This window comes from Glandiceps talaboti, chromosome 14 (assembly GCF_964340395.1).
Source record: "Glandiceps talaboti chromosome 14, keGlaTala1.1, whole genome shotgun sequence".
NCBI classification, from domain to species: Eukaryota; Metazoa; Hemichordata; class Enteropneusta; family Spengelidae; genus Glandiceps; species Glandiceps talaboti.
In genome coordinates this window covers 11,647,043-11,673,595 of record NC_135562.1, presented here as the reverse complement: position 1 = coordinate 11,673,595, position 26,553 = coordinate 11,647,043, and the positions used below count along the sequence as shown (strand labels likewise).

Here is a 26,553-nt window from a genome sequence, read left to right as displayed (position 1 = left end):
TTCATTCATTCATTCATTCATTCATTCATTCATTCATTCATTCATTCATTCATTCATTAGTTCGTTCGTTCGTTCATTCATTCATTCATTCATTCATCCATTCGTTAGTTCGTGCGTTCGTTCGTTCGTTCATTCATTAATTCATTCATTAATTCATTCATTCATCCATCCATCCATTCATTCATCCATCCATTAATTCGTTCATTCATTCATTCGAATTTTTAGAAAGGATGAATATTACTTCAGCAATTTGTTTTGCACAATGCACATTATAGATCGCTTCTAAAGGTCTGTACCAACTTTCAAACCACCTCGTTCCATTAATTCAATAATATGTCAGGAAATTTATTCCTTTTAATCCTAATTGAACGATATCACGATATTTTCATTGTACAACAAGAAACATAGAAGTAAAACACTTTCTCTATGTGCTACACTCATTTATTGCATTCATATCAACTGTAAAAGTATAATTTAAATTTTCAATTGGTTTATTTTCAAGCCTATCAGGTAAAGCCAAAAAGTACGTTACTACATCACGATATCGATATGAACACAGACACACCTCCCCCCCCCCCAACCTCAAGCTTGACGGTAGCTAGCTGCAATAATTGTGGTGTTACCCTTGATTTTGACCCTTTTCTCTATTTTTGAGCATTTGTAGTTTGGTAATCCGAGGATTAACATCAAAACAACGTTTTGAGTCTGCCCGGGGGGGGGTGTTACTAGCTATAGCCTGACGGAGAGGAACATGATGAACAGTTCAAGATGGCAATGTGTAATACTGCTAGTAGTACTGCTTCAAGAATGACTTCAAGTTAGTTATAACAGTTAACACATCAACAAAAGGTTAGCCGGCCCTATGTGATCGATGAGGGCGCAAGTACAGGGATACTAGTATACGAGTACAATTATGAAGGAGATACATACAAAACAACCCAAGTTTTAGCTATTTCTGCGAAGCTTTGAGGACTGAGAGAGTCTAAATTAGGTAGACTACCGTTAAGAATTAATCTTCATATGTTTGTATTTAGGTATTGGAGTAGTTTGCCAAGTAATTATATTCTGAAAGAGACATTTAAAGAAAATAACGAAATAAATTCACCTTGGACACATTCTGTACGAAGCTACAATCACATGAAAGTATTCAAGTCTTTTGGAGTTAAGTCATATTCCCACTTAAACAAGAAAATATATTACTTGGAAACAGAATCTATTCAATGATACAAAGAAAGTTTGAAGTGGAAATAAATTGCATACTTACAGAATTTGCAAAACAAAATTTGAATTTGAAGACTACTTGAATAAATGTGTCAGATTTTACACAACGTAGAAATATATCAAAATTTAGGCTAAGTGACCATATATTAGGTATTGAAATAGGAAGAAAAAGTAAACCAAGATTACCTTTAAATGAAATAATTTGTAGCAGTTGTAATAGTAATGAAATAGATGATGAATTTCATTTATTATTTTCATGTGATGTGCATAGATCGGATAGAACTATTTTGTTGAGTTGCAATTTAAATAATTGCATTTTTTTCTATTGCAGAGAAAGAAAAAATATCAAAACTAATATTGGAATATAATTATTTAGATATGGCAATATTTTTAAGAAACACTGCTACATGCTATACCCTCCAGTAGCTCCATGTACAAGTAAAACATTTTTTGTAAATTGTTCATACAATACAATTTTGTATTATTTTTGAAATGTAATACCATACCACACTCTCTGATAGTGTGAGATGAGTAATAAAAGAATTGAATTGAATTGATCCATGATGGTAAAATCCAATAGCAGACTCACGCAAGCTAGAGGGTCACAGTGTTGATGTTTTGCGATAAGTTGGGGATCTCTAATTCAGACAGCTGCTCCCATCGTCGGTAGTCGGAACGTGTATATCTAGCGACTAGAAGTTTGTAGGGTGCGACTAATCTGCCATCAGGTAACAGTTATTGCACGATTAAGCTATATATCCATATAGGTGCCCACGTGTATGTATAATATAAAGCATGTTTGTCGTAGCATAGTCCTGCTTGCATAAGTAAGTCACAGACACTCGAATCAATGTGTATGATTTGTTTTAATGTATAGTGAATAAGTATTATTCACAATACACCCCCCCCCCCCAAATCATACAGATTGATTCGAGTGCCTGTGGAGTAAGTCGTCCCTTCCTGCTGAGGGTCATACTAGTAATCACAGTAATTTATTACTCGTGCACCGTCTGCAAACAGTAGTCGTAGCCCCACCCATTATTTTTGTTATGTACAAATATAATTAATTACGTTTACAATCAAGGTTGTTTGCCCCGTTTTCGACACATGTAGACTTTCGACTCTTGACTTTTTAAGCATAATGTACATATTTCTACCCATAGACTGCTACACGAAGTCTCAGACCACTAACTAACTATTTATGTGGTCTGAGACGAAGTCTATGGTTTGACCTCCTCTCTGAACGCATGTACGACCTTTGACCACAGGGGCGTGTATTATTGCTTAGATTTCCGTTTTCTTAGGAAAATATCATACGAATCTTGCTGCTACAAATGTATCGATCTACAGTACTACGTATACTATAAATATAAAACCTCTCTTTCCCTATACAGGTAGGAATATATATTCAAAAGGTTGTTATATTTAGTCTGTAGACCTGGAAAACAACAATCTATGCAATATTACACGCCCCTGTGCCTTTGACCCCATATTTTGATCAAGGTATACCGTAGTCTCGGTTACCCAGCTTCTTGCCGTTGAGGGCATAGCCCCATGCAGAGGGGCAAGAGGGTAACTGAGACTAGGTGATAGTTTCCAAGTTGCCGATTTTCACATTTTTTCTGAGATTTTTGACAAACATACTTTCCACATTCTCAATTTTCAATATTTTTCTGAGGCTTTTACATAAAAATATAACTCCTATTTCCTGACAATGCATACAATTCATCGACCCATGCATGATAATTTAGTAGTTTTTGGCTGAAATGTAGATTTTTGACCCCTAGTTTTCTGAATTTTGTAGTGTTTATGCCAGTAATTTGAATCCACCAGGGCACCAATTATATAGCTTGTTGAATACCATGAGCTGTAATTGCACTCATCCACACTCATTAGTAATATCTGTCCAGAGGCACTTGTTTCCCAAGATATGTATCAGAATGTTTCTTAAACTTGTTTCTAATTCTGTGATCGCACAAGTTCACTCACCACAAAGTAAGAGACATAACAAACAAATGCCTGTGTATCTGCCACAGAATAAAATTCATTATAGTTATAATGATGATGGTGGTGCTGATGATGATGATGATGATGATGATGATGATGATGATGATGATGATGACTTTTAACTTTGACTTTTCACGAGAAACTTTATTTACTTGGTTAAAAAGATACTTTACAAAAGAATAAACAAAATGCTGTTTCAATGGCATGGAAAGAAATGTTCAAAGTCTTGGGTTCAAGTCGAAACAAGTTGACAATTGTGAAGAAAGTGTTCATTAAAATGTCATTCTGCGTTTCATATATGTATTTCGAATGTACATCTAAGGAATCTTGTATATACAGCTGGCTCTTTAAACTTCAGCTTTTAATTATATGGGAGCATGACTTCAAACACATTGGTTCATGTCATGTCGTGTTGATGATGATGATGATGATGATGATGATGATGATGATGATGATGATGATGATGATGATGATGATGATGATGATGATGATGATGATGAAGATGATGATGGTGATGATGATGATGATGATGATATGATGATGATGATGATGATGATGATGATGATGATGATGATGATGATGATGATGATGATGATGATGGTGGTGGTGGTGGTGGTGGTGGTGGAGACATGATGGTGATGATGATGATGATGGTGATGGTGATGGTGATGATGATGACTTATTTTGTCAAGTTCTTTTATCCTAGGATCACTGAAACAAAAGGGTAACAACTAGCGAGTTACACTGCTATTGTAGCAAAAATATGACTCATCTTGATCCCTGGCAGAAGAGATGGGAAGATGGAAGAATTGGTTTCCATAGGGATGCTGTCAATAAGTAGGTGAATCATGGGTCAGAGAACAGAATGTGTGAGGATATTTCCCAGGAACTGTAACTTATATATGCATTTCATTCTCAAATGATAACTAAAACTATGAAAAAGAAAGAAAGTTAAATACTGGAACTTTGCCAAATAGGTGAATAAAAACTTGCCAATTTTATCCTCTAGTAATAATGGTAATTGATGGTAATTGAATAAAATCAACAAGCCATCTGAGAGCATGCACTCACCACAGAAGCTAGTTGGGATATTAAACATGTAGTGTAGAAAAACTTATCAAGAAACACAACAAGCTGGGCATTGGATAGGATTACAAGAATAGAAAGTACCACAAGTCTCTGGGCTGAAAGGGACAAATAAATTATATTACTAAAAATGCTTTAGAATGTACAAAAGCTTTGACTTTCAATATATGGTCTCTCCTACATTTAAGCTTTTACTCCCCCACGTATTTGGTTAATCTTAATTTTCTTTCTATTTACAGCCTACTAGTCCAACAAATAGATACCATGACCAGTGGTAGGAAAGGATTAAAAATATTTGTCCCACTTTGTGGTAAATCAATTGACCTTATATGGTAAGTGATCTATTGTTTAATTTTCTTACGTACACACCACCACATGTATACAAAGGGCATTGTGGGTAATCTATGCAAATGCAGGGAATTCAAAAGGCCATACACCACATACATCATTATGGAGGTCTTGTTTTTCACCCTATTTTTTTTCCTTATATTAAATATGTGATGAAGTCTTGTTTTTGTATAAACTGTTGGGTGCCTAAAGATTGCAACTTTATATTTTTTTTAAAAAATCAACATTTTTATTCATGTTGTTGGTAAAAACTATGGAAACAGAACCTAAACCTAAAGCTGACCATTGTGTGTCCTGGGCAGCTCAGCTGTTGACTTGGCTTTTTAGTAGAATGCGCCTTGCTAGCTAATATGCCCCAGAATTGAAGTTATTAAAATCACACAAAACTTTGCCATGTGAAGGTGATCCAGACCCTTTTGAAGTTATATATCATATAGAAACATTGGGCTTCACCCTCTTATAAGCAATCATTCGTATTCCTGCTAAACAATGGATTCGGTTGTCATTTTTATATTTTTATATCATATTCAAAATGGGTTAATCTTAAGATAACGATTCAACCTGTGCTACAGGAATTGTACAGTGAACCCTTTCCGATATGAACACTTCATGAAAAGTATACCCTTTCTGATACCAACCAGCATAAAAAAAAACGACCCATTTCACGCGAACCCTCCCCGTATAGCCATCTATGGGAGTCCCCCCCCCCACCCCGGGGTGATCCCTGTCTTTCATGTAGTTCTGCTGTCATATGTAGCTTCATAGCACACACACAAATTATAATATAATCATTAAACCATTTTGTATCTCCCCAATATATCCTGCTGGTGCATGCATTATGTATCTCAGGTTGGCACAACAAGGTCATGATGTCACTGGAGTAGAGTACTCAGACATTGCTTGTGAGGCATTCTTCAAAGAAAACAACATAGAATATTCAGCTGCACCTGCAGAAAATTTGAAAGATGGAAAACTTTATACGGTATGTCATCAAGGGTTGGTGTTCATACAAATACAGTGTTGGCCTGTTAATCATTAATAACACATGCCGAGCATTATGATCATGTACAATGTAAACTGTTTCAAATGAATGTATGATTGCATGAAGGCTTATGGCAGGTAGAGGTTTGATGTGGTGCAGTTCCTACATTCATAATTTTTATGTACATACTTACCAGGGTGCACACACACACACACACACACACACACACACACACACACACACACACACACACACACACACACACACAATGTAGATGGCAACTTGATAAAGAGAAAGTTCATGAATAGAGAGATAGATACTTGATATGTTTCCATAACAAATAAATGAATAAATTTGCTATATCAATAACCTACCAGTAATTACTTCAAAACCATTTTATTTTATTTTATTTTATTTCACTTTATTTCTGGGTAAATATTGTTGCATGATGGCATCTTTAGTGAATCTTATTTTTTATTCCTTACCAAAACAGAGCAAAGATAACAAGATCAAAATATATCAGTGTGACTTTTTCCAGTTTTCAAGGTAGTGTATGCAGTAATTTTCAAATTTGCATAATGATTAGCTCATTAGCATATTAACCAATTTTGGGTGACTATATGAAGTAAAGATTGCAATACTATATAATATAGTGTGTGTACTATAATATGGTAATTGATTTTATTTTCACCAAAAGGGATGACAGAACTTAGACTGGAAAAGTGTACATGTACATGACACAAAACATAATTTAATATTGCATAGTCACCCACCCTGGTGAGGGCCATGGAAATAGTTCATTGGAACTAGTCTTAATCCAGTGGTCCAGACACACAACATATAAACTACGATTCATAATCAGCTGCACAGATAACAAATTTAATATTTTGTATATCTCTTATTTTATATTTAGAAATCTCATAACTTACTTTGTGAAGCACCTCAGAATAGTTGCTTTTATTTTTGGATTTTGTGACTATATAAGTTCTTCTTTTATCTTGTGCTATATCTAAGAAAGCTTAAAACGAGATATTGAAATGGAAGAATTAATCATGTTTGAATATATTTTTCTGTATACAGTGATGTTGCTGGTCAGTTTGATGCAGCATGGGATAGGGGAGCATTTGGTGCTATCACTGCAGAGGATAGGAAAAAGTAAGTTATACCTGTTCGATTGTTTAAATGTGCACTAGCTGTAACTTTAGTATAATTTATTTGTCGGATCATGCAGCAAACCAATAACTTTATTTACTTGAAATTGATAAAATATACCAATAATTAAACATTGTTTATGTCAATTAGAGGTCTCTTTATCTATATGTAGTATAGAAAGAAGCTGAATTGTGATTTATTTGGGTACCACATGTTGAGTTTTAGGTGCAGACCCCAAAATAAATCTTATAATGTAACATGATACTGTGTGTGTATAGCTACACAAATATGTGTACCTACATTCAATAATATTCAGGGTGTTCAATATGACGAGTAAGTCATTATACCTAACAAAAAAAAATTTTAAACAAAAAACATTCCAGTTGCAGCTCAGTAGTGCAGTTTTAAAGGCCTATGGGTGTAGGGTTAAAATTTGGGTTGTCACTAGCTGATGGTTATCAGTGGCCGATTGGTTAACTCATACACCTACCGCCACCACAGTCTGGGTTTGGATACACTGGCCAGTGACTGGCCATGGGTTTGATTAATAATTATCCACAAACATACTACAGCAACTTCACTGGTTACCAGTACAATATTGGATTGACTTCAAACTAATGTACACCACCTATAAATCACTAAATGGCCAATCATCATCATACTTATCAGACACTATTCAGGAAAGTCGCAGACTTCATTCATCAGAAAAAGGTCTTCTCCACGAGTCCAAATGTAGACAATTCATTTCATGGGCATCACATGCATCACTTTCGTAGTAATGGTAGTAGTAGTGGTAGTAGTAGTAGTAGTAGTAGTAGTAGTAGTGGTAGTGGTAGTGGTAGTAGTAGTGGTAGTAGTAGTAGTAGTAGTAGTAGTAGTAGTAGTAGTAGTAGTATTTATTTTAAAATATCGGTAGCCATGAAACAAAAGCTGCAATATCACTTATAAAAACTCATACTCAATTACTTTGTTTGTTTATTTGTTTTGTCTGTCTGTCTGTCTGTCTGTTTGTTTGTTTGTTTGTTTGTTTGTTTTCTTATGTATTTGTTTATTTATTTCAGGTACAGTGATGTACTCATATCTGTCATGAAACCAGACTCTGTATGTTTGATGACTACATTACAGTATGATACAACAGTTATGAAAGGTAATGCAACACATGGGTATATGCCCCTCCCCATCTCCACTTTCAACAGTTACATGCACCTCCCCTTCTTCAATAGCAGCACCTGAAGATATACCCCTCCCCTCTTCAATAGCAACACCTGCTTATATGCCCCTTTCCTGTTCCAATTCCAACTTATGGTTGAATGTCCTTCCCCATCCCTTCATCTGTACAGTGTAGACCTATCATTTCATTCATCCTTTGCAGATTGATGTCCAGTTACGTCTTCAACTCTAGCAGCAAAATTGAGTGTTATGTGTATTTTCCAAGTTTTCAAAACGAAATTATCCATATTGTACAAATAGATTGATGATCTTTTCATACTACATTAGAGAAATAACTAGCAGTGAGATCAACATCTTGATAACATGCATCAGTTTCTAGAAATAACTTATCAATTGTTAAATGAGTAGTGGAGTTTAGTGGTTGTCTGATATGTATCTGTTCATTAAGTTAAACACAGTGTATGGAGTCTCAGTCACTATGTAAGCTAGCTCTTATCCCTTCAAGTTCTGACCACATTGTAAACAAAATGTATATAATCTCAATCACTATGTATGCTAGCTCTTAGCCATTTAAGTTCTGACCACACTGTTGAATTTGGTTTTAAAAATGTCACTGGGCTGAATCAGACATTCTTAATACATTTAGAAATTGTTTTCAATACATCAACAATTTAGTCTGCATAAATCTTTTTTTCTGGTTTTCTGACAGGTCCACCCCGCCATGTACCATTGGAAGTGATCCAGGAATATTATGGTTAGTCCTACATTTATTTTGGGTACACATTATACTAAGGCCAAATAAAAAATGTTGTTTGGTTTTGGTTACCCAACCCCACCAAGTTTTTCACGCCGACCCTGAACTTTTTTTTTTTTTACATATTTGAGAAAAATAATAATAAAATCGCAAAAATTGTGAAGTCTCGCAAGAAATAGTGGGTGCAGCTAGAAACTGACACCAACCTAAAAAGACAATATAAAAGTATTCTTCCAATCTGTAATAGCTTTACATCTAATAGGAAGAAATAAACAACACGGCGATCATTTGGAAAACAATGGAAAACCTGAACTAGACATTCACACATGAAAAAAAAAATATGATAAAATAAAATAAAAAATCTACCTACCCCAATTTAAAATTGAATGTTATCGGAACCACACAATTTTTTTTTGTGTGTGTGTGTGTGTGTGTGTGTGTGTGTGTGTGTGTGTGTGTGTGTGTGTGTGTGTGTGTGTGTGTGTGTGTGTGTGTTTAGGATCTAGAATCATTACTATTCAATGTTCACCAATTGCATGTGTTTTTTCTGACTACCATGAGGCAATGTGACCCACAACAAATTAATCCCCAAAGGAGGCACGAACTCAAAGTTTATGAAAAAGCTTTAATTCCTGGAGTGGCATTCCCTTTTAATATCCACTCCATTACCTCATTATATACTTATTCCATAACTTAATTTTACTATTACTTTATTTTTCCAGGTGAAAGATTTGATATCAAGCCAGTTTGTGAACATGATATTCTGGATGAAGAGAATTGGAAAGAAAGGGGACACAAGTATTTTATGGAAACTGTATTTAGCATTTCCCCTAAGAAATAAGAGGATTCCTTAACATTATTTTTGATATACATGTACGTAGCTATGGTTACTAAATTGATATGTCCCATAACATACATGGTTTTACATGTTATCAACACTACAAATCACCACATATCATTACATTCTAGTTTCTGTTATCATATATAGTCAGTTTTTAGCAAACAACATATGTGAGACAAACAAACTGACCTACCTCAGTGCGAACATTTCCTTTTTTTCCTCAGTTACTTGTAGTTTGAACATTTTGGGTCTTTTGACCTTGAAATCAGTGGTTATGGTCAAAGGGTACACTGTTATCTGAAAATGCATCATGGATTTCGTAGAGACATTTAGATGAGGACCGAACTACAAATGTCTGTCATTAGAAAGTTCTGTCATTCTGTCATTGATAACACTGGTGTAGACACTAAAATAAAGTCTATCTACCAAGTTTTCAATGTTACAAGGCAAAATGTTACTTTTATGACATAATTACCTTCAAGGTAAAGGTCAATAGAAAGCTTGTCATTGAAAATATGGGTGTAGAGTAGACACTAATATAGAGTCTATCTACTAGCCCAATGTTACTCAGCAAAATATAAAATTTTTGCAACAAAAATGGTGGCCATTTTGGATGTTATTGCAAGAGTCAAGAAATGAAGTGACGTGCATATGCACAGGATAGCAATAGTATTAGATGTTTACTGACAGTTTGGTTGAAGTTGATTGGTGTGTATTTTAGATAGAGGTGGACACGGATGGACACACACAGAGGATCCTATGGCATTGCCTTCCCCCCCCCCCCTCAGTTTTGCCGTTGGGGGCTTATTTAAAATGTTATTGAAATGAAGTTATGTGACGTGACGTGTATACGTCACCTACAGTACACAAATGTATGCCAGGTCAGAGTGAAATTTATTTATGCATATCAGGAATAGGACTGATAATAGTCATTCCCATAGCCCTCTCCTGGCTCTGCCTAGTGGGAGCAAATAAGGATAAACTGTCATAACAATACTATAATTATGCTTTATTGAAATTTATAGAAATGTGTTACCTTACCTTTCAAAAACAAAACAAAACTGAAACATTTTCATAATGATGTTACTAACATATGTCTAACGTATAGCTTTTCCCTTATAAAATTAAAGTGTAACTGTTCCCCAAGGAAGAGTAAAGTATAACTAAAGTGTAACTGTTCTACAATCAAAGTAAAATGTAACTGTTCCACAGTCAAAGAAAAGTGCAACTTCCCCAATCAAAGTAAAGTGTAACTGGGGAAGTGTAACTGTTCATTGCATTACATTGCAGTCTCATTATTTGGGTTAATATGTAAAAAAAAGTGTGTGTCAGCCAACCCTCTGATTAAACCACATGTGTGTCCAAAACCAAAATGAAATAAATTCTTCATGTTAAACCAAAATGACTTTTTATCTCGAGCTCTCTACTTTCTAATCCAACTCTTTTAACATTAAGTAGCATCTGTGGGGATATCTATTTGGGTCCATTATGGGCTTCAATGCCAAGAAACACAACAAAAACTGATTGATTGATTGATTGATTGATTGATTGATTGATTGATTGATGCATGATTGATTGAATGAATGAATGAATGAATGAATGAACGAATGATCGGTATTTTCCTGAATATACTTGTATGACACTTTTCTGCCGTGCGCTTATGGAGCGCAAACTTAGAATTTTCAGGTAGTGCAAGTAAGTTAAGGGGTCACTGCTGCCATTCGTGAACCTAGGGGGCTTTAATTAAATAACTAATACCAATAGACAGTGCAAAGTGAACGAGCGATCGTGTGATAAAGATAACATCTTCGAAGTTGTCAGAAAATAATCGTGCAGGTGAGTACAGTTTTATTATGGAACTTATACGCCCATGGTTTTATTTAGTCATTGTACAGGTCGATCCGTTTTTATTGTCAAACTTTACTTGTAATATATACTTAAAAGTTGATTGATTGAACATGTCCGATGTCGCGTCGAAGGTTTTATCCCCGGGGTTGTTGTTATTGCCTAACTGACGTGTACATACGAGCCCCAGTACTCTAGTTCCTGTACACGATACGCGTACGATCGCGAGTTACGATTACATCAACTCGTATGGTATAGAAACCAGACTTACCTATTTATTGCCAAGAACGTATTCATGTCACAGGACACAATTTTACCTGTAGGCTGTCGAGGAAACGCGTATTAAACGAGATCTCAGTGCATTGATGATCATATCGGGCAGAGCTTGGAGGAATTATACTGTCAGTATAATTCCTCCAAGGGCAGAGTAACTCCCCCGGAGAGTAACCGTGAAACTTGCCATGTGATAAGTACTCTGTAAAAAGTAGAAACAGTGACCATGAATATGTCAGGTCACAAAATTGTTGTGGAATGTTCATGTGGCAGCGTTGGTTTATACCGCGATACACGTACACCCCCGTACACATGAGAAAATGCTTTATCATGTCCCATTACGTCATCCATCCATTGACGCGCTTTGTTATTTACACCGTAATACACGTGTATGGTGTGTATCATAGCCTTTCTAGGTTGTGAATTCAGAATACCACTGTTTATGAATGACATCACATCTCACCATGTCAACTTTAACATTTACCTCCTAACTAATATTATAGTAATTATCAATTTTAATAATCTCAAATTATTGCTCAAATTAAGGAATAATTTCATTATTTAATTTATAATGGTAGTTGGTACACATTTGATGGAATGTAACATACTGTATACTATTGAAGACCTGTATATTGAAGCGACCTTTCACTAACATTCACACCGGATGATGGCTAAGAATATATTGCATATATATTAAAATAAATATTAAAAAGTCACTGGTAGATCGAGTACTAATGAGATATACTTCTTGTGGCTGCAGATTTTGTCAACTATGAATTATCACATAATATGGAATTGTATTTAAAGTTTCATCCCATTGTTTGCCTGATGTTAGTAATGTACATGTACTGCTTAGTCATTGTGAGTTTGCAGTTTTCCAGTAAGAAGTGATAGCAAAACTGAACTAATGGGTCTTAGTATAGAGTGCTATATTTATAGCTCTGGAAATATGTACTACAAGGATTCCGAAAACACAAATGTTTATCTGTATATTTCCAGAGCTACTATATATGTAGGCATGCTGGGAAATGAAAATGTGTGTGTGTGTGTGTGTGTGTGTGTGTGTGTGTGTGTGTTAAAGGATAGAGTGCTACCACTCCAGAACAGGAAAAAGAACCTTGGCAATCACAACCATGGACAATGGGGGGGGGGGGGTTAGACTGAAACAAGTTTGATTACTGGTATAATATTTCTGAAATACCTAAATGTGACAACCAAAATAGTTGTCCCTCTAGTAGTGAAAAAGTTAGACTATATTGATAAATTGTCACTGTGTTACAATATCCAATTCTTATAATATGTCATATCATTTAATTTGTTACAATTGTTAATAACACTTTAACTTTGTGTCATGTACTCTAGGACCACTGAAACAAAGAGGAGCAACCATCCCACTACTTCTACAGCTGACAACCAAGTATTAATCGAAGAAAAAATGACACATCTTGACTCCTGGCTGCAGATGTGGGAAGATGGAAGAATTGGTTTCCATAGGGGTGCTGTTAATGAGTAGGATATTCATATGATATATTATTGTTTTTTCTGGTAGTAATTTCAATCCACATCAGCAGATACTTAATATTTTAGATGACTTTCAAATTCTTTGTTGTATATTCTTTTACATGTAATCACTAACTTTACAAACTTATTATGGATTGCCAAAAGTGACCAATATTTGAGTCTGGTATATGATATGATGGGGACTGAAACTCTTCACAAATTACTTTCTGTCAAAATCCCAATAGAACCTTGGGGAATTGAGTAGATTTTACCAACTAAAATTAGTTATGAAAATTGGATTTCAAAACATGAGACTATAAAAAAATGGTTATGGTTTTCTGTAATTAAGTACAGTTTTGTGAAGCTGATAAAAAGGACTTCAGCATGAGGTACAACTCAGATCTGCATGCTTTCTTACATTAATTTGTTATTTATCGACAGGCAGCTAGTCCAACATATAGACACCCTGACTAATGGTAGGAAAGGACTAAAAATACTCTTGCCATTGTGTGGGAAGACAATTGACCTTATATGGTAAGTGTAAAATCATGTGGAGTCATGATGGGTGAATGGTTAGCGTGACCGGCTTGGAATCTACAGGTTGCAGGTTCGAGCCCCGTCGCTGCCTGCTGTTTATTTCTGAGTGGCTAAAGTCCTTGGGCAAGATTTGAACCACGACTGTGCCTCAGTCAACCCAGCTGTATAACTGGGGACCTGGTAGGATGTAGGTTGCAATGTGAAGGCTTTAATCCTATGCGCTTAAATGGCTGCAATGGATTGTATGCTCCCCGGGGAGTTGAGGAAGACTAAAGGGCCGTTGTGCTGTTCTGATCCGAGCCAGGGGTAATAAATTGTAAAGCGCTTTGAGCAAGGAGTGGGAAAGCGCTATATAAGAAACCAACATTATCATTATCATTAAAATCGACAAACATGAATTCATGCATTTCTACACGTTCTACCATCTCCTCAGCTTATATTATTGTCTATGTTTGCAAAAACTGAACTTGTAGTTCTATACATTTTCTGTTGAAATGAATAGACCACAAATTACCTCTGCTATGGAAAATAAGTTGTAAAACACACCTAGTTTCCTAAGAGTTGATTGTATGGGAGAAATTTTACCATCCCAAGTTATGTTACCAAATGTAATTTTTGCCAATTCTCGGCCATATACTTTATCCAGTGTTCTGTTCATTGCATTTATTCTCTTCAAACACAATTTGTTTGTGCTGGAAAATGCTATGGCAATTTCTTTTTATGCAGATATACTTACACACATAATCACAACCACACATTTCTACGGAATCCGTCCCTGAGATTTGGGAGTACATGACATTGAGTTACTGTAGGCTCCATATTAGGCTTCACTGTGAAACTCACGGCTTTCCCATGCCATCAGTCGACAGGCTATACTGGAGACAGCCAGGCCTGGCAAACATAGAACTTGTGTGCTCCATGGCCATTTTAGTAATCATACTCAACTGTTTGACTCATTATAGGAGTCCCCCAAAATTCTCACCTGTCTTGTGAGTGAGCCATGGCTGAGTGAGTACGTGCACCCATCAAATCTGTAGAACACTCACCCTGGGTTTGGATTGGTCACTTAAAAAACACCTTTCTCCACTGGGATTCAAACCATGATGACTGCTAATCCTCAGGGCTCTTAAACCACTATGCCACAGGTAGCCATTCTCTATAAAATACACTTCCTTTCCCTATGTATAGATACTAAGTATGTAAAATCTTCACTTAGAAGTATTTTATGGGTGCAGTTTTATTATTGTAAGTTAATCAATGTAATATTTCAGGTTGGCAGAACAAGGTCATGATGTCACAGGATTGGAATACTCTGTTTTGGCATGTGAAGCATTCTTCAAAGAAAACAACCTGGAATATTCAACTGCACCTGTAGAAAATTTACAAGATGGAACAGTTTATATGGTATATTGCCAAGACTTATTCTAGTAATTTTAGCAGTATTTTTCTTTCCATATATGATTGATGTCATAGGATAGACTTAGAGTATAAAGAGTCTATTTTTGTCTAGCCATTAATCATGGAAAGCCCAGTATCTTGTTTTGGGGTATTATTACATGATATCACACACAAAAAGTGTTTCTAGGGTAATGATTCTCACAAGTCAATTAAAAGTGGTACATTTCTGATATCTGAACAAAAAAGGAATAACTCTAGATAATTAAGTTACTCTTTTGTATGTTATTATTAGACTAAGGGTATGTTTTGTGGAATAGTAACAATTATGGCATGGTTTACTAACTACATTACAAAAATATGTACATTTGTACACTCAAATAATAAACAACAAAACCAACATAATATTGTTCACTTCATTATATGATGTGTAGATATTGTTTTAGTGACAACCGAATTGTAATAATTGCATGTGGTGATATATGTTACCTTATATGTGCTGTCATTCTTTCTTTCCAAACAGAGCAAAGACAAAAAAATCAAAATCTATCAGTGTGACTTCTTTCAGTTTTCAAGGTAAGCACCTGTTGTTGTTATTTTGATGTCATTCTTTTAAATATTTGCAAATTGATAAGCATTTTTTTGTAGATTCATTCACATTGATTCTCCACAAAGCACTACATAAATAATCAGATATAAAACAATTTAGTGAAATAAACTTGATTGGAGAGAATTAGACACCTCGGCCATTTGGATAATATTACATCATTTATATTTATGATTGAATTAATTTATCATTGTGGAAAAATATATATAACGGCTACAGTGTGATATTTCATGTCTGTAGAGATTGGGTATAAAAATTTTTCTTCATGGAAACGGTAGATTTGAACATACATTTATATATACAGCACAGCATAGTCTATGTGAATACCTTGCAATTGATAATCACTGCTCCCCCATATTAAAAGAAGCAATATGGGGGTTATCATGCAACAAATGATTCTCAGAGACCACATTGTAGATTAATCATATATGTGATTTCTGTAAATTTCTTATCTGCAGAGATGTTGCAGGGCAATTTGATGCTGTTTGGGATAGGGCGGGCTTTATAGCTATCAATCCAGAGGATAGGAAAAAGTATGTCATTTGTTTCTACACTTTTTCGTTTGTTTTTCATGGACAATTTATTTGTATAATTTGCCTATCTTTCTGCAGTAGGTTGTCTTTTTCTTATAAATAGTGAGAAAAAGATGAACTCAACTCAAGATTTTTTTGTGGTTGTTGGTGACAATACAATGATGTTATCTGTAAAATTGACATCCTTATTTAAGTTATGATTTCAAGTCATTCCCATATTAGATTTGTTGTAAATTAAAAATCTCCACTGTATAATGAAAGTATTAATAAAGGTAAGATCATCAACTTTATCAATATTACTCACAATATTATATTGTAATTATGATATCTGTGAAATTGGCATATTTTTGTTGTAAATTAACCATCTCCACTTGTACAATGAAATTATTAATGAAGGTAAGATCATCAACTTTATCAATATTACTCACAATATTATATTGTAATTATGATATCTGTGAAATTGGCATATTTTTTATGTAAATTAACCATCTCCACTTGTACAATGAAATTATTAATGAGGGTAAGATCACCAACTTATCAATATTAATGTTACTAAGGAAAATTTGCCTTTCACATCATGAAATTCACACCCAAAAGAGTATAATGCATCTCTAAGTATGTACACACATACATACATACATACATACATACATACATACAGGCACGCATGCACGCTATGTAAATTGTTCATTTGTTTCATATCCAAACTGAAGTAATTATGAGATATGATTTACTCTGTGTAGTTGATGATGACGTTAAGAATATGAGATGAAGTTAACCTACCAAGGAAACCAGCTAATAAGAAATTCATGTACAAACTTGTACTGCTATATATTCACAAAAAATATCAACTTTGAATTTTCTTCAGTAGGAATGTCTTCAAATGAAACTATAGGAACATACTGGTAAGATAAAGCAGTATCAAAAATTATGTAAAAAAAAGCTGCTAATGTGAATATTGCAGTAAACAATCAGATATGAAGTGAATGTTGCCATAAACATATACTGCTAATATAATGTTGCAGTAAGCTAGCCAATATAAATAATCTTGCTGTAAAAAGATGCTAATATTGTAGTAAACTATCAAATATGGACCATATGTTGCCATAAGCAACTGCTTATCTGAAGTTGCAGTAAGCTTGCCAGCATAAATTAATCTTGCTGTAAATATATAGCTGCTAAACTGATTGCAATAACTATCAAATATGAATTGAATGTTAACATTGTAGTAAACCTATAGCCAGTATGAATGTTGCTGTAAACCGAATATTGCAGGAAACTATCAAATGTGAATTGAGTATAGTTATAAACACTGTACCGCTAATCTGATGTTTTAGTTAAAGCTAGCTTGCTGTAAATAGCTGCTAAACTGAATATTCAAACTATCTAATATGAATTGAATGTTTCCATTAACAATTAAATGCTAATCTGACAGTTGCAGTAATATATCTATAATTTCAACTAGTCAGTGTCAATCTTGCAATTGTGCACCTATTTTTAATGTTCAAGAGATTAAACTGAACATTGCAGCAAACAAGCCTGTCTGACCATTGCAGCAAACAAGCCTATATGAAAGATCAGCCACCTAAAATCTAACTGTCACAGTGTTTTTCAACAAGTTTTTAGAATAATGTTTGTTGATTCATAACCCTATTAATTTTTTCCTGATTACATAAAAGTACATAAAAATATAACCAAAAACATTATGATTCTGACTATTTGAATTTCCAACCTGATGAACAAATTTACTGTAGTCAGTTTTAAATATGCCAGTATAGTGGTCAGTCTGACTTTTGCTGTATAGTTTATGAATGGCCAATCTAGATATCACAGCTTTACAGCAAGTGAATGCTACCATGACAGCTTTCAGCAATTACATGTACTAACATGAAAGGCTTCAAGCAAAAACTAACATGACAGCTTAACCTTCCAGCAAAATATAACAACATATTTGAATCAACATAAATATTGCAGCATTTATAATTTATATTTCTTTGATTGATTCATTTCAGGTACAGTGATGTCGTGATGTCAGTGATGAAACCCAATGCAGTCACTTTGATTGAGACATTTCAGTATGACCCTTCAATGAGGACAGGTAAATTCAGCACTTCTTTATAATACTCTCTCTTGTGCAGCCATTCTCCCCCATTATATGATTTGCTTGGGGTATAAGCTGATATATAATACATACATTTTGGTGTGTTGCGCAAGTTAAAAGATACTCGATCGCTGTATTCTACTTTTACTGAAGAATACATGTACTTCAGTTAGTTCAGGTTATCTGGGATCTTGTGTTATTTGTACATTGACAAGTTACTGACACTAATAGTACATTGTATGTCTCACATTCCCGATTGTCACAAGCAAGCAAACAAGCTGGTGTTATATTTCGTGCATCGTATGACAAAAAAAGTTCTATCAAGACTTAATTTATAAAATTGATCACAAGACAGACACTAGCCCCATCTACACGTAGGTCGTCCTACCTGAGGTAAGATAGATTTTTTCTACACGTAGGAAGGTTACAGCGGAGATGTCGTGCCTTCTGTCCTGACAGTATATAGGACGAAGTCAGGAGGGTTTCAGGAAACCTCTCAGAGGTGTCCTGCGTCAGGATGGTTTCAGGACAGGTTCAGGACGCACTTGCATCTACACGGACTTCAAACTATCCTGAATCCTACCTCGGGTAGGATTTTTAGTGCTGTGTAGACAGGGCTACTGATCAACTTTTATCTATCATGGCAAGTTGTTCCAACTTTAGTTTGTATTTTGTTTATTTTGAAAATGTCACAAGCTCTCTTTCAAGTACATGTATACTGTTTTGCCAACAGGTCCACCTCATTTTGTGCCATTGGAAGTAATTCAGGAACATTACGGTAATTGTCATCATTTTTGTCACAACTGATCTTATATGGCAAATTATACATTTTGAGTAAATGTACAGTTAGTCATATTTCTGCCTTGAGTACACTTTGTTATTACTATCTTATTTATTTTATTTGTTTATTTAAACTTTATTTAAAGCGGGTTAAAAATCATACAGATAACCTGGTAAGCTAAAAGCTAGTCTTCCCCAGGGCCCTCTAAAGACAATAAAACAGGAAAAGTTAAAACACACACAGAAATACAAATAAGACAAATACAATATATACAAATACGATATACTATATCAACTTGCATATGACTTTACGTGAAAAGATAGCACTTCTGTAACTGACTCAACTTTGAAAATCTTGTAAAGATGCCTTACTGCACTTCACACATGTTTAGCAATGTTGGGGATTTCCTGCAAGGGGTTATGGGAAAACCTCTAGTGATGACATCACACTTTACTTGAATCCCTTAGGTTTTGACATGTAAAAGAGAGTGTCAAGCCAGTTAAAATATTTTCAGCATATCAGGTGTATTCAAATAAAAATATACTGTGTACCTTTTTTTCTTTTCAAGGGAAAAGATGTGATATTGAGACGATTCACGGAAAGGATATAGTGCAGCTTGGACCAAGGGGACAATTAGGTCACACACATTTCTCTGTAGCTGTATTTAAACTTTCCCTGAAGCAGTAAGCTGCACTTGAATACCAAAGTCATTAGAAAATTCCCAGATTGTTAAGTGTTTAGGGAAAAAGTGAAATGTAAATTTCTATTTTTCTATACTTGTATTTTGGCACTACCTCGACACACTGTCAAATTAGCCTTTGCATTTTCTGCAATTATTCAAGTGTTGGTGCTACCATAGATGTTGGAGAGGTGCAACATTTACAATACACACACATGTATATATACATTGTAGAGTTTATCTTTCACTATGGCTGCAACCATTACAAGTTTTATTCTTATATGGTGCTTAGTCTGGATGTAGAGCTATTATTTAAAGACTCAGGAACGCAAACAAATGGGCACCTCAGTGGAACTTAAAACAAGAATATTTTTTAAACCTTAAACTACAAATTGGTGGATACCATAGTCTTGGATATACTAACTTAACAGTTGAGCCATAGAGTTTATTAAATGGGATTATTCTGTTGTACAAGACCAACTTTTTTCTATATAGCTCAGCTCTGCCAGCAAATGTATCTCCCACCCAGAATTTTACAACCCATAATACCACAGTAAAGCATTTTCTGTATGTGCCATAACCATTTATAGCATCCATTTCAAGTATACTTTTACACTTGATAGGAATGTTATAAATGCATGTAGCACATAGAGAAAGTGCTTTAATTCAGTGTTACTCATTGTAATATGAATGCTATACACGAGTGTAACACATAGAGAAAGTGCTTTATAAAGCTTCAGTGTTACTCGCTGTAATATGAATGCTTTACCAGTGTAGCACGTAGAGAAAGTGCTTTAGTACTTCACTGTTACTCATAAGGGAATCTAAGAAGTACAGGTTCGGTTGGATTTCAGGGTAATTTTATTGTTCACATGTTTGTTACTGCTTTTTATTCAAGGGAAACTTTATGAAGACTGGACCTAGAGATGTTCCAAACACTACACTGACATTTAAAATATGTTGGCAAAACTGCTATAAAAATGATAAATGATCAGTATTATGGTTCCACAAATAAAATGGACCCAGCTGCGTTGTTTCAAAAGTAGGGAAATTAATAACTGTTTTAATGTCCTCACCAAATTCGATCAGATTTCTGTTCTACTAGGGTTTGTTATTTTATTGATATTTAGAATTTTAAGTAGAATATTGTATTTTTCACCAAAGATTATATCTGTACATGAGCTAATATAAATGAAGGGTGAGGAAGTTCTAAGAATGCTGTTTTCTATGCTGTATTTTTCAATAAACACAATTGGTATATTAAGTATTTAAATGCTTTTGGATTCCTTATTAATGAACCATTTAACTTGACCATTGGCATTGACACCCTCCTTGCATTCACATTCATATTCACATTCACATTCACATTCACATTCACAAATGATCAATCTGATCATCATGGTTACTATGGCTCGAATTCTTATTTCCTTCAGTCCTGGAGTGGTCATTCTTTAAAGCAGAAGATATCACTCCCAGAACAACAGAATCAAAAGCAAATGACATTTAAGCAAATTAAATAGAAATAAATAAAGACCCATATTCACCACATGAGATTTTAATCAGATTGATGACAGATATGAACTGAAAGTGCTCCCATGTTTGGTTTTCAATTGCTGAAAGTATGTAATTTATATGCCAGATATTGATACATACCTATGTACATGCATGCATGCATGCATACATACATACATACATATACACATACATATTGGCATGCGTGTGCATGCATACATACATACATGCATACATACATACATACATACATACATACATGCATACATACATTCATACAGATGGAGGGACTGACATACGTATATTCATATACATTTGCTAAAAATGATCACGACTTATAAACATGTAAAAGATAAGCTGTCAAAAGTTTTATCATATGAGAAAGTTCTTAATATATGCTTAAAAATAACATTGTGTTTATCATGCAAACTAGCCTTATTAATATAAAGAATTTCATAAAGACTACCTAATTTCAATTCATATTAGCTAGAGGTATTTAGAATGATTTATGTAATTGATTGCTGTGCTCATTAATATACAAATTGATATATGATAATATGCATATTAATACATGGATTTCACTCATGAAATGAATGTCATTTGCTGAGTATTGCTTTCTGCAATGGTTATGTTTGTGGTTCTGTTTATATGTGTCTGTGTATGTATCATATCTTTGTATTAAAGACGTGTAGGGAACAATCACGATTTAATTAACTCAAAAACGTTAAAAAATACATGGAGACTACATAAAGTATCTACCCTATATTGTCAGGTTTTTTTCTTTTAAACATTGACCTTTGACCTAGACGTGACCCTTCAGGTTCAGTTAATGAAATACACTTTGTAGTACCTATTTGTTGCCACCAATTTCTTTTAAACTAATTCTCCATTCAGTCACACTTGAAGGTCAATGTCTTCTATGGAGACTTGTTAAAATAAATTTTTAAATAGTTTTTATTTATAAGTATTTCACTTGAGTAACAAATTATAAACTCAGCTTGTGCTGCTTTGACGTTTTTATGATACATTGATTTATCGCCTAATATATCACGTGTTCAAATAATATAAGCTAAATAGTCAGTCCTAATTACTAATCGGTAAGCTGAGGAGTTCTAATAATTCCAACCGCGCACCGTGACGAGATCACGGGGACAGGCTGTACAGGATGTCGCACAGGTAAATACCAACTTGAATAACAAGGTAACAAAGAGACTGTTTCACGATCGCGGCAGTTGTAAGTGTCTTTTTCGAGGATCGGACAAGACCAAGGTCGTGTCACATGAACACAACTTGAACTTTGACTTTTATTCTGCGACTGAACGTCCAACCGCAACCAGCAGTGACATGACCCTCAATAACTGCACATGTACTAGCGTTTAATAGTTTGTGATTTTGTCGTTTCGAGTTATCGTTCCGTGGTTGAACTCAAAACTAAGTTTTGTGTTTAAATGAAAGCGAAAAAAGGGTAAAATTAATACCCCCCCCCCCCGACCCTCTATATCAATATCTGCTATAGGGTACTAATAGTAATACTACTAATACAGACAGGAGTCTAGATATTCTCCTGATGGACCTTGTTCTCACGACATTTCAGATCTGCACTAGACTATATCAGATAAATGTCAGCGTAGTAATCAGGGACTGGTCAGTTTTTCTTCGGAGGGGGGGGGAAATAGCTGAACCTTTTACCATTCTGCTGTTTGCTTTACAAAACGCTACTTACAGGTTTAAACCTTCTTGTATTTTGCCTTGAAAGATATCAGGATTGTGCTTATATATACCTAATCAGAACTGTTTTACTCTTTATTAATTTTTGCACTGCATCACACACGTCAAGTGGATCCTCACAAGGTTTTTCTTATTACAGATTACACAAAATAAAATATCCAGATAAGATGCAAGCATATAAAATTATACACTTTATCTCACTGTGAACACAAATCAAAATCACTGTCAGATGAAACAAGGAAGATTCAAACACAGAACAGTTTCTGGTTTGGTAGTACATTCATGAACTAAGATAATATTCAAGGCAAATCTTAAAATTCGTTTTTTAACATTCATATTTCATCAATGTTATTGTTGAAGTAGTTGTGTGTTAATGGGTTTCTGGTGTGTCCTGTATTGTTTCTGTTGTTTTTAATCAAACTCTTGTGATTTTATGATGTGGTGTGCTTGGCAGTTTTTTGGGCTTTTTTTCTCTGAATCATGTGTCTAAATTTTTTTATTTGTTGAGACGTGTTGTGGTTGTGTAATGGTCTTTAAACAATAAATTATTATTATTGTTATCATTATTATTATTAAATGTCTAACTTGTTTTCTTCCTCTCCTAAACAACTAGTGCAGACACGACTGGTAAACCTCCAGTTGAACTAGAAGAACCACTAACCTTTTGGAAAACACGATGGAAACAAGGAAATCATAAGTTTCATGAAGAAGAAGTTAACGGGTAAGTTTGCTGTACAGAAATATGTCAAAATATGGTACAGTAGAAATTTTCAGTCAATTTGGACTATACAAATTATCCAGAAGGATATATTGGCTCACTGAACAATTCCTACTGAATTATTTTTACAGTGTAGGAGTATTTTTCCTATCTGTACTTTCAAGGAATTCTGTTCAATAGTTTTAGTTTGTGCAAAGCTTGAGAATCAACTTACTATCCCTCTCCCTCCTAACTTGTCTTTCACTCACATTTATACAATTTCACCATTGAAAATGACAAGTTTTAATATCACATCGTGTTACCCATAGTACATTTAGGTGCTGAACTTTTAATAAAAATATACAGTAGGGCCAACGTACAGTATGAAGTGGAATGCATTGTAATGTATGAGTAAAATTAAAATGCAATGAGTGAATTGTTATGAAATCTGGCATATTGTTGGCAGAAAAATGACTCAAGACTTATAGGTGTGTACCAAAAATGTAAAGGTGGAGAAACAGACAACTGTAGGAATGTATAAGTACACAGTGTGACAGTAGAATTAGAATACATTGAGTGATTTGATATGAAATCTGGCATGTTGTTGGTAAAAAAATAACTCAAGATTTATGGGTGTGTACCAAAAATGTGAAGGGTCGTTAGATTATGGAGAAACAAACAACCAAACAACTGCAGGAATGTGTACGTACACAGTGTGACAGTAGAATTAGAATACAGTTAGTGAATTGATATGAAATCTGGCATGTTGTTGGTAAAAATAAATGACTCAAGATTTATAGGTGTGCACCAAAAATGTGAAGGGTCGTTAGATTATGGAGAAACAAACAACTAAACAAATAAATGTGTAAATACACAGTGTGACAGTAGAATTAGAAAACAATGAGTGAATTGATATTAAATCTGGCATGTTGGTAAAAAAAATGACTCAAGATTTATAGGTGTGAACCAAAAATGTGAAGGGTCGTTAGATTGTGGAGAAACAAATGACAGCTTGATACTTTAATATTTATCAAATCTGTTCTGATTTCAGACTTTTGACTGAGAATATTGACCTTTTGACCAGTGGTAGAACAGGACTGAAGATCTTAGTGACTCTATGTGGTAAATCAGTAGATCTCAAATGGTATGTGTACACACAAATAAAGACACAGTAATTACCATTCACGGACCCTGTTTAATGGATCTACGCAGAATTTAACCAATACGAAACTGCATGTTTTACTCTAAGATACCAAAATGGCAATTTCTTGTAACATTTTGTCTACAGTAACTATGAAATAAATCATTTAAATGTACTGCAACCAATGGGCACCAATGGTTTGACTCTGCATGGTGGCACATTAGTTCATTTCACTTAGACAAAATGTTGCAAGAAACTGTATTCATTCAGTCTTGCAATCTTAACGTGTGACGTGGAGTTTCTTATTCATTTCTGCGTGGTTGTATCAAACAGAGTAGGTAAACAATGATAACTTGAAATAAGACTGTAAATATGCATTGTGACATTTGATCACGCCTACAGCAGTAAATGCACATTTCATAACCTTCTTAAAAGTCCTAATATTTTGTTTACCATTCTTTTGAAAAAGTAGATTCTGATGACATTACTGTAAATTTGGGAAAGTAAGGTTTAAAATTTCCATCACAGATGCCAATACTACCTGCTACAAGAGGACAACAAAGCATATAAACAAATCATCAAAATTACACAATTGAAGATCTAGCAGCCACATGTTACTATGGCAACGAGTGCAATGGAAAATTTATAGTAGACACTGCTTGTAAAGAACTCATCCGGTCAGCCTGCCATATTCAGTTCAATTAGATATCATTTCCCCAATATTTTTCGTCGTTCAGCCAGGGAAAATACGAGTGACTAAGTGGTCTTTGGAACCAGGAGTCAATAGATGAGTAGCGACAGCCCTTAGGTCATGAGTTTTTTCCAGCTGAATGGAAAAAATATATTGGAGAATAACATAATTATACCAGCGCCAGTAGCAGCAAAGAAAAATCGGGGGGAAATAATGGTAATTTTGAAAATTCTGACCCATATTTCAAACACAGCAGCACCAGTCACAAGTCACAACTATAGTTCTTTATGTCTCACTATTGGAACTTCATAAAACTATACATTAGTTGTCTGATGATTGCAACAGCATGAAACACTATGTAATGGCTCCTGAGTACCTTGCTTGATATTGTGTTATTAATTATATATATATATATATATTGTTTTCAGGCTAGCAGAACAAGGTCATGAAGTTGTTGGTTTGGAATATTCTGAACATGCTGCACAATCCTTCTTTCAAGAAAACAATGTTGAATACACTTCATCACCTATTGAAACTTTGAAAGATGGAAAACTGTTCACTGTGAGTAAATTGATTAAAACTTTTCCTTTTTTATGAATGTTGTCTATGCGAGAATTGCAGTTAGTTTGCATTCTTCCTATATAGCATTTTTAATAGAATCAATACATCACAGAGAATAATTGTTACTTTACTACATTATTTGAGATAATTGCCAAGGGTTATTTCATTCAACCAAATCATCAATATGTAAATTAGACCGATTGATATGCAAGGGTTTCATAAAGAATAATTGTACTAGTTCATTTGAGATAATTGCCAAGTGTTATTTCATTCAACCAAATCATCAATATGTAAATTAGACTAATTAATATGCAAGAGTTTCATAAAGAATAAATATACTAGCACATTTGAGATAATTACCAAGGGTTATTTCATTCAACCAAATCATCACTATGTAAATTAGATTAATTA

General features: G+C 34.4%; 2 protein-coding genes across 3 annotated transcripts; both read left to right on the top strand.

Moving 5' to 3' along the window:
- Positions 1-1,873: 1,873 nt before the first annotated feature.
- On the top strand, positions 1,874-10,952 carry LOC144445571 (putative thiopurine S-methyltransferase). Of its 2 annotated transcripts, none has more exons than XM_078135178.1 (9): positions 1,874-1,949; positions 3,935-4,065; positions 4,554-4,646; positions 5,512-5,644; positions 6,138-6,190; positions 6,725-6,799; positions 7,858-7,943; positions 8,676-8,720; positions 9,443-10,952. In XM_078135178.1, the coding sequence occupies exons 2-9, from the start codon at positions 3,992-3,994 to the stop codon at positions 9,559-9,561; spliced, it is 678 nt and encodes a 225-aa protein (XP_077991304.1). In that variant the 5' UTR covers positions 1,874-1,949; positions 3,935-3,991; the 3' UTR covers positions 9,562-10,952. The 2 variants fall into 2 exon arrangements, with proteins under 2 accessions (XP_077991304.1, XP_077991305.1); XM_078135179.1 differs by having other exon boundaries at positions 3,935-4,069.
- A 368-nt stretch (positions 10,953-11,320) lies between these two features.
- Positions 11,321-19,109, top strand: LOC144445573 (putative thiopurine S-methyltransferase). The gene is made up of 9 exons (XM_078135180.1): positions 11,321-11,397; positions 13,042-13,188; positions 13,621-13,713; positions 14,988-15,120; positions 15,635-15,687; positions 16,177-16,251; positions 17,120-17,156; positions 18,264-18,349; positions 19,086-19,109. Exons 2-7 carry the CDS (start codon positions 13,115-13,117, stop codon positions 17,136-17,138), a joined length of 447 nt encoding a protein of 148 aa, XP_077991306.1. The 5' UTR covers positions 11,321-11,397; positions 13,042-13,114; the 3' UTR covers positions 17,139-17,156; positions 18,264-18,349; positions 19,086-19,109.
- Positions 19,110-26,553: the final 7,444 nt, after the last annotated feature.

Coding starts and splice junctions, on each gene's coding strand:
- LOC144445571 (XM_078135178.1), top strand. CDS start 3,992: ATGACTCATCTTGATCCCTGGCAGAAGAGATGGGAAGATGGAAGAATT. Junction 4,066..4,553: donor CATAGGGATGCTGTCAATAA/GTAGGTGAATCA, acceptor TTCTATTTACAG/CCTACTAGTCCAACAAATAG. Junction 6,800..7,857: donor ACTGCAGAGGATAGGAAAAA/GTAAGTTATACC, acceptor TATTTATTTCAG/GTACAGTGATGTACTCATAT.
- LOC144445573 (XM_078135180.1), top strand. CDS start 13,115: ATGACACATCTTGACTCCTGGCTGCAGATGTGGGAAGATGGAAGAATT. Junction 13,714..14,987: donor AAGACAATTGACCTTATATG/GTAAGTGTAAAA, acceptor GTAATATTTCAG/GTTGGCAGAACAAGGTCATG. Junction 15,121..15,634: donor AAGATGGAACAGTTTATATG/GTATATTGCCAA, acceptor CTTTCCAAACAG/AGCAAAGACAAAAAAATCAA.